General features: G+C 43.3%; 1 protein-coding gene across 1 annotated transcript; it reads left to right on the forward strand.

The window, feature by feature from the left end:
- The first annotated feature begins 224 nt into the window (after positions 1-224).
- arrdc2 (arrestin domain containing 2) lies at positions 225-4,383 on the forward strand. The gene is made up of 8 exons (XM_018745764.1): positions 225-617; positions 1,054-1,123; positions 1,264-1,411; positions 1,502-1,604; positions 1,697-1,953; positions 2,083-2,245; positions 2,348-2,502; positions 2,968-4,383. The coding sequence occupies exons 1-8, from the start codon at positions 344-346 to the stop codon at positions 3,016-3,018; spliced, it is 1,221 nt and encodes a 406-aa protein (XP_018601280.1). The 5' UTR covers positions 225-343; the 3' UTR covers positions 3,019-4,383.
- Positions 4,384-9,219: the final 4,836 nt, after the last annotated feature.

Here is a 9,219-nt window from a genome sequence, read left to right on the forward strand (position 1 = left end):
CGCTCGCCGAAGGGAAAAGGAGAGCAAATGAAGGAACAGCACTTGGGACCCCTGCGAACCTGCTCGCATCACCCCCACATTGGGGCTGGTGGGCCGGCCGCGCGGCAGCTCCACACCCACGGGCGGGCTTGTTAGCCGAGCGCTCCGTGCCCCGCGGCCTTTACATAATGAAGGCGAGAGCCCCGCCCCTCGGCAGCGCATGTTGTTAAAGGTCCCCGTGGGGGAAGCCACAGCACACACTCTGTGTTCGCAACTGGTGGCGCGCGCGCAGCCTCGCACGTGAACTGGGTCGTCCAAGCACGCGCTCGACTGAGACAGGGCTAAGTGAGTGTACGTGAGGAAGATGATTTTCGACAAAGTGAGGAAGCTGGACGTTGTGTTCGACTCGCCCGAAGCGGACTCGGCGCCCGTGTTCAGCAGCGGGGACGTGGTGTCCGGGAAGGTGCTGCTCGAGCTGTCCGCCGAGTGCCGGCTGCAGTCGCTGAAGCTGCACGCCGAGGGCTTCGCCAAGGTGCACTGGACGGAGTCGCGCAGCGCGGGCTCGAGTACGGCGTACACGCAGAACTACAGCGACGAGGTGGAATACCTGAACCACAGAGAAGCGCTGCTGCAGGCAGGTGGGTACGCGCACGCGCTCGCTCCACGCGTCGTCGCCGCTGCTGAGCGCGCGCATCTTTGCGCACGTGCAGCGACTACTCTTCGCTTCGTTTTTAAAAGCGCCGCAGCGGTGGAAGAGACGCATATTGATATTCCCCTTGTCTGAGAACAGGGCAGTTAGTTCTAGTACTTGAGAAATCGTGTGTCTTGGCGTCCGGAGGGCAGCGATACGATGAGCTGCTCGAACTGAAAGAGAAAGTGGGCGCGATGGCACCGCAGCACTTACTGTGTGCCTGTCCGCCTCCTGTCTCTCCAAGTTCTGCTACTGCGTTACAAGCGCTTAAACTTGTTCCCTCAGAGTGTAGACGTTAACAATCAATGCGTAGCTTAAGTAACAAGCACTGTTTAATTACATCTGCAAAATGTAAGTTAAAATGTCCTCTTTTCTTTATTCAGATAATGGGGGCATAACGGTGCTCCAAGCAGGCAAACATGAATACCCTTTCAGTTTCCAGCTGCCTGAAGAGTGAGTTATTTTTCTCTCTCTTTATGATCCTCAGAGTATCAATTAGCCATGGTCATGTTCATATCATATTTGTATTTGCTATTTTATTTCATTTGTTCTCATGCTCTTACATTGCCTTGTCCTAACTTTGCAATAAACAGGACACTGGTGACCTCCTTTGAAGGCAAATATGGTAGCATTCGTTACTGGGTGAAGGTGAAGCTCCACCGACCTTGGGCCCCGGTGAAGAAGATCAAGAAGGAGTTTACAGTCATTGAGCCCATTGACATCAACACGCCAGCCTTGCTGGTGAGAATGCAGGACGGGTGTTTTGTTTACAAACCTTGTGCTTTCGTTGAAGTATGAAGAAGTCATCCCTGTGCCTTCTTTCTGTCTTAGGCTTCCCAGGCTGGAACCAAAGACAAGATGGCACGTGTGTGGTACCGCAACTCCGGTCAAGTGTCGGTGACAGCCAAAATTGACCGCAAAGGCTATACTCCAGGTAAGGAAGATTCTCTTCTTTTAGCCACACTTTTTTCGGCAACCTCTTTGTTCCAAAGGGTTGTCTGACCCAGTTCCTTTGTCTGCTGGCAGGCGAGGTGATCCCAGTCTTTGCGGAGTTTGACAACGCCACCTCCCGCTCCGTTGTACCCAAGGCCTACGTCACACAGACCCAGACCTTCATAGCCAGGGGAACAATGAAGCAGAAGCGCTCGGTGGTGGCCACGCTAAGTGGCGACGTGGTTGGAGCTCGTTGCAGAGAGACCTGGCATGGCCGTGCCATCAAAATCCCTCCTGTTGGACCTTCAATCATCCAGTGCCGCATCATTAAAGTGGATTATGCTCTGAGGGTAAGTCTTTCCTGCTCTCCTTCGGAATTTAAATTGTGTTGCTGTTCAAGCAGGTTTCAGAAAAAATATTTGAGTTCTGATCTCCTTTTCATAGTATCTAAACTACATTCCTTTGTCTCCTCCTTCCAGGTGTGTGTGAATGTTCCTGGTACCTCCAAGCTCTGCCTGGAGTTGCCCCTTGTCATGGGTACCATTCCCCTCCACCCCTTTGGCAGTCGCACCTCCAGTGTCAGCAGCCAGTACGGCATGAACTTAGAGTGGCTCCGCATGACCATCCCCGAGCAGCCTGAGCGTGAGTGTCACACCTGCTTCATGTTATGTGATTCTGATTCTGCAGCGATGTGTATTGTGACAGGTGAGGCAGTCTGTAAACAAAGTTCTCTGCCATTTGCAGCTCCTCCGGATTACAGTACCGTTGTTTCCGGTGATGTGGTGGAGCAGGACGCGAGGCCTCTTCCAGCTGAGGAGGACTTCGCTGGGATGCTGGGCCGCCCCTTTTCTGCCTACATTCAGGAGTTTCGCTTGCGACCACCTCCGGTTTACAGTGAGGTGAGCTGCTCTCAGAGCTTGTCACACATTCTGATTTAGCTAGAAAAACTGACTTTTTCTTCATGATGTAAAGCAGAAGGTGACCCTGTGGTTAAGGACATGAACTTCTAAACAAAACATCCAGTCCTAGGATAAACCTCAGTGTTTGTGTCCTGTAGCAAGATACACCCTTGAACAAAAAGTATTATGTTTCCATATTGAGTACATGCATCAGTTTTTAAAAAAAGTTTATATAGCGTGAACACTTACAGATACTCTGCTGTAGTCACAAATGGGCAATGAATAATATAATCAGCTCTTTGTGCCAGTGTGATCTAAGTGTCTTTAAAAGACCAGACATGCTGCTTGAAGATGTTGTATCTTCACTTTCTGAACTGCTGAAGCAAAGATTTAATTTGTGGCCTTAACTTAGAAATTATATTACAGCTTCTCTTGCACCTCTAAAATAGTCTTTCATGTTCCCAGGTGGATCCGAATCCTCAGCCATCTATGAGACCTCGCTGCATGACTTGTTGAACAAGATGGCCCACCTGAGCGGCATGTGATTATCTGTCAGAAATTGAGCAGAGACATGTTTTCTCGTGGATGTGTTTCCAAGACTGGAGCCAATGCCCGAGAAAGTCCTCTGGTATGGATAGGACCGGAGCTCTACAGAGAGAGGGGGAGAGCAAGGCCTATGCCAGGGAGGTCCTCTTAAGGGCCAGAAAAGAGCGTGACACTTGTGACGTTCCACTGGCTTTGTTGTCCCCAGGACACAGCTCTGATTATAGTCCACCAAGCTGGTATTTGTTCTAACCTGGAAACTGCAGACAAGTTTTGAGTCTGACTTGTTTGAGGGATGATGAGGAAGACCACTCTATGTGCTGGGGGGCAGGGCAGATGACAAGTTAGAGCTGGTTTTACGGGGTCAATGTTGCCTACAGATAGAGCTGTCGGTGTGCTTTGCCAGCCATAAAATGGGAGTTGCGGCTTGTCCAGAATGACAAAATGCACAATCTGTAAAGCCTCTTCAGTCTTGGTGTACAACCTCTGAAATTTCAACCTACCCTTTTACATGAAATAAGTGTATGAATACTTCCTTCCTTGGTATGGACATTACAGGTTAATGGGAAAAGAAATGTTAAGACTAGCAGCATATGTTGGTTCTATGACTAGAGTTTGTGAAAGGGAGTTGAAAGCTGGTGATATGGTTGCATTAATTAGTGGTAATGCACAAGTGAAGTGGGAGATATTGTTCTAGTGTAAATGGTTTCAAAGCACTGACTGGAGGTGCTGGAAGAGAAAGAATGTCATTGGCAGATGGTGATTGCAAAATCAGTTAATATGATGTCTGATCTGAATATTGTAAAAACAAGGTAATGGTTCAAAAGGTGGACTACAAATGTAGGTGTGTGTTTAAAAGCTCTAATGCAGTATGTATGCAGAAAATGTAACACAACTGTCAGCAAAGAACAGTGGATAAAATCAGCTTGTACCAAAGATGCTAATTTGTTTACTCTTTTTATTGCATCTCTAGAGAGTAAGGCGGATAGTTTTGTTTCAAGCAAGTGAATTTTATTTAAACAAAGCAAGAATATCTAAGCCATGTGGTTAGTACATTTGATTCAATCCAGATGTTTTGATATTTAAGGGAATTGGTAAACAATACAGAAGTGTTGCTCAATGGTACACAAAGCTTTAATGTGAAGGTACTACTTTGAACAGTGCTGGCAAAGAACATTCCAAAAACAAGAAGTTTCTTTTCCCACCCAGATGAGACTTCTAGTCATAAACATTCACATTTATTATGATGTGCATGGTGGTTGTCAAAAATGCATTTTATATATGATTGTTAAAAGCTGAAGTTTTTTGTAATTCTTTTTAATAAAACATTACAAAATATTTCTGGCATTTGGCTTTATTTGCTGAAGATCATTTTTATTTATCACAGGATAGGTTGGAAAAATTAAAGTATTCCTTAAATGAACTTAAGTTTCATGCAGGAATATCACCAGTTGGGTAGTGTACTTAAACTGTGAATATCATGGTGGTGGCTACTGCTGCTGAAGCAAGTTGTTGCAGCTGAGGAAAGCTCACCATGAAAAATCCAGTGTGCTGCAGGGTGGTCCTCTGGTTGGTTGTTACTATGTGCGCTTCCTTAATAGTTAAGTGCAGTTTCGGTGTGGTTTGAGTGGCAATGTCTTCAGACCCAACGGCAGCAGTGTTTTCAGAGGATTACAGCAATGTGCCATGGCGTTGTTTCGATTTGAATTGCAACACAAAGCAAAACTGCCAACGTGACAAACTTACCTTAAGAGATTTGCCAACTGCCACTGCAATGAAGGCTGTTTAAACACTTGCTTCGTGTGTGTGTGCGTGCATCTTTACAAAGATGCATACAGTTATGGTTATCATGAAATTGGTGATTAATGTTCAGGCTTTTAGTGATTACATTAAAGTTTTTTAAAAAAGGCTTTAAATAATACTCCAGATGGGCAGTGTAATTTTAACTATAGTGATAAAGCCTTTGAAATAAGCAACATGCCAAGTACTTGTAGCTACTTATATTTGTTGAGGCTGGGTTTGTATGTTTAGTAGTCCATCCTTTCAAGCTCTTTTGTAAAAAAAATTCAATATAGTCACAGCATTTTGAAACCCATTGCATTTTGCTCTTAGGTAACACAATTTTGAGTTTCTTACATCATAGTTTAGTATGATTTTGAGTCTGTAAACAGTGAATTCTAAAGGCTGAAGAATAATAGACTGTACTTTTGCCAACTAGTCAAGTGACAAAAAAGGCCATAGATGGGAATCTTCCTCAGGTTAAGGAAGAAAGACCAAACACTTCCTGGAAAGTGCTGTGTGGTGAATGCTAATCCAGATGTAGATGCAGTGCAGAGAGACAGACATTCAGAAGAGAGGCTAGATCATGAGTTCTTAACCATGGACCTGGGCTCCTGCAGGTCTGTAGATGCCAGGGGGTCTGTGAATGGCAAACTTGTTTTGAAAATAACCCTAACCAAATAAAACTTTTAAATATTACTGTGTTATTACCATCTAGGACAAATTACCAGTCAAAGTAATCAAGTTTCAATGCAATGGACTGAGTGCAATATGTATTTTCTCAATTTATGGACACTTTCCAAGGAGGGGTCCTTAACTTTCACTGTATTCTAAAGGGGGCCTGGGACCATGAAAAGCTTACAAAGCCCTGCTCCAGTTACAGGAAGAGTCCATTGATACTGCAGCAGACTGAGATCGGGACCTCTCTACTATAGACACAAGCACAGAGGCAGACAGAAACTTAGATACCACAAAAGTCATTGACTGTCTGCTTCCATATCACAGTTACATGCGCAGTACATGGATACAGACACAAATCATTGACACAGGGCCAGATATAAACTGGTATCTTGTTCTTTCGTCGGGTTTCCATTTATTCTCGGCTCTCCGAGGGGACTTCCACCACTTTCGTTTGCTGTTTCTGGGAAAGGTGCTCTCCGGCTGTGTGTTATTTGCTGCTGGGCAAGTTCTGCACGGAGCGAACATGAGCACAATGAGGCTTGCCTAGCCTGTCTGTACCTATAGTAATACTCCCACAATGACACCTGCACTTGTCTCAGAGCAAAACTGGAGTATGGGAGGTGTCTGTCTTTAGTGGTGAGGAGCTATATATAGAGCTATTGTTGCTGGCACAACTTTATTATGCTGCTTTTTTATTACTTTGGGAAATGGAGCCTGAATGAAGGTGAACGATAGCAGCGTATTTCAAAGGACACAAAATAAAATATCCGAGTGCTTATTTAAAACTGTTTCACAAACAAGTTCTGAAAATTACCATTATACAGAGGAAGGGTGCGTAATTTTAATTTCTACGGTCTTTGGGGCAATTGTTATAGCAGTCCATCTATTAGAACATTAGACTCTCTGCAACTTGTGATTCATTCATTCATGTTGGTTCTAGAACATAAAAAACACGTAAAACCGTTACATTTACCTTTAAAATCTATATGTACGTTTATAGATATTAGAATATAATAGTTTGTAACTTACAAATTAAAGAACACTGATATTCCAGTATTACATCCCATCAAAGTCCATTCCCTGTTTTAAGATATAAAACAGCCTTTGATTTCTATCGATAGGGTTCTATTGTAATTTCCCAATTTGATGTTAGTGTAAATCTCCTGAATAAGAGTCTAAATAAATCTTATTTGAGAAGTGGTGACCCACAAAGGCAGAGCCAGAAAAGAACACAGGAGAAACTTCCACTTGCTAAGTATAACCTGTATCTTGCAGCCTCTCAGGTCTGTCTGTTCTCTTGTTGACACAAAGTTTTGGTGCCGTCAAAGAGAAACGGTGAAGGTCTCACACACATACCAGGGATTAATGTTATAGTACACAGTACAAACAGTACAAACACGAATGAAACATCATCCACCTTATTAAGCAGGACATTCCCGCTTGTGCAATGTTTTTTTGGCACAGTGCTGGCCTAGAAATGACAAGTGAAAGTCCTCAAATGAATTTAAGATCAGAAATATAATTTTCTTTTTAAGGAAGCACATAGTTAAAAGAGAAATGTCATTTCAACCATATACAGCTGGTACAGTATACAGTGAAACGAAACAATGTTCCTCCAGGACCGTGGTGCTACATCAAAAACAACACAAAACTACTTACACAAAACAAAAAACAATAAACAACATAAACAAACAGAAGATATTACAATATAATAAATACTAAAGCTATAAACATACTAATTAGCAACAAATTTGGTGGAGTATGGGTGTGTGTGTGTGGGTTGGTGTCAGTCCAGTCCCTGGGTATTGAGGAGTCTGGTGGCTTGGCTGAAGAAACTGTTACATAGTCTGATCATGAGGGCCTGAATGGTTTGGTACCTTTTGCCAGACGGCAGGAGGGCGAAGAGTTTGTGTGAGGGGTGCGTGGTGTCATCCGCAGAGCTGGTGGCTTTCTGGATGCAACGTGATGTAAATGTCTGTGATGGGGGTAGAGAAACCACGATGATCTTCTCAGCTGTCCCCACTACTAAACTGATATATAAGAATGTGGGAAGAAAATTTTCAATCTCATTTATTGTGGATGTAAGAGATAAGAGGAGAAAGAAAACATACTGTTGTTGCTTGTACTCTGAATGGAGTTTTTCTGGCTTCATATAAATCAGAGAGAGAGTGTTTGGTGTGGATTGAACAATCCATCCTTCACAGGTCCCAGGGAGCAAGCAGATGTCTGGAGGTGATCGTACAGGATTAAGATGACCAGCTAAACAGGGTACTGAACAATTTTACGTGCATTTGCACATTGCACATTTGCAAGGTGCACAATGTTCCTCAGTTCGCACAAAGGTTCATCACACAAGAATGCACAAGAGATGTCTGAGCCCATGGAGCAGATCTCCATCTACATGCATATGTCTGCCCAGATGGTGACCCATGTGAAGACAAGGCTAATTCATGGTGGCATGCAAAAGGTCAAGGTGGCATGCAAGAACCGTATCAGACTGTGTATCCAGCTTTAGCACGTTCTGACATATATCAGCAAACGTCAAGGATGTTTGTCCCACTAGTGATGATTTCTCTTTCAGCAAGGAAAGCACTTCCAAGTCTTTCAGAATCAGAATGGAGACCAGAACTACTGCTGAACAGTTTGAAAAGATTACAGGAAGTGTCAAATGTTCTTTTTATTATCTATAATTATTACTAGTATTTGGAATTCTATGAGCATAAAGGATAAAATATTACTTCCAACACAGAATCATGCATTTCTTGTCCTATATCTCTTATTTGTATAAATATTGATGTTACATAAATGTCACATATATTATATTGACATAAATATTTCCATGCACACATATCTCTTTTATAACCTTTACAGTTTTATATGATTTTATCAGATTAATCATATCAGATTTTCCTTTTACTGTATATTTTTTACAAAAGAAATGCAACCTTAGTAGTAGAAAAGAAGTATTGTACAATGTAAAATATTTTCAGGTATTTCTGAATTTAAATTTGAGATACTCTTAAAAGTACAACAACAAATGTAAATTGACGCTTAGGACTCCAAAATAACGGAAGAATTTTTAAAACACAGTTTTTAAGTGCTCTGATGTCAAGACCATTCTTTTATAGAGCGGTAACTCTTATTTTATGCAAAACACATACAGATCCTCTGTTTTCTTAATTCCACTTATGCAACATAGTTCTTTTAATATTGAGAGGAGACCCACTACTGCAAGGTCACCAGGCTTGGGTTATTACTCCTGTCATTCATTACTTTTGCAGCGCTGTTTCAAGGAGAAAAACAAAGTACGTTTCTCAGAGGGAAGTAAATTTCTAAATATCCCGTCTTCCAACACCCCCCCCCAGTGAAAAGTACTGCACCATATTAACAGCTCGCTGCTATAGTACACTTTGTCACTTCCCTGCCACTCGGGTTTCACTCGGAGGGACATGACATCTCGGCTGCGCAGGGGAGTGCGCGAGAGCGCCTTGTTGACTTCGCCCGGAGGGGGATCAGTTTGCCACAGCTCTGGCCCCAAGACGGGTTCAGGGAAATCGGTATGGCTTCAGAGAAGAAGCCAGACAAGAAGCCTCTTTTAGCAGCAGCAACAAGCCCAACAGCAAGGCTTGGCCTTCTGCAAAGCCACGACTAAAAATATTTCTGGGGTGCAGGAAAACAACAAGCCGGACTCCCTTTCTGAGGCATCAGAATGCC

Source organism: Scleropages formosus, chromosome 9 (assembly GCF_900964775.1).
Source record: "Scleropages formosus chromosome 9, fSclFor1.1, whole genome shotgun sequence".
Taxonomy (NCBI): Eukaryota; Metazoa; Chordata; class Actinopteri; order Osteoglossiformes; family Osteoglossidae; genus Scleropages; species Scleropages formosus.

Bases quoted from the DNA above. Each gene is read 5' to 3' on its own strand.
- arrdc2 (XM_018745764.1), top strand. From the start codon at position 344: ATGATTTTCGACAAAGTGAGGAAGCTGGACGTTGTGTTCGACTCGCCC. The intron at 1,605-1,696 runs GTAAGGAAGATT...GTCTGCTGGCAG, and splicing joins CCGCAAAGGCTATACTCCAG to GCGAGGTGATCCCAGTCTTT. The intron at 2,503-2,967 runs GTGAGCTGCTCT...TCATGTTCCCAG, and splicing joins CACCTCCGGTTTACAGTGAG to GTGGATCCGAATCCTCAGCC.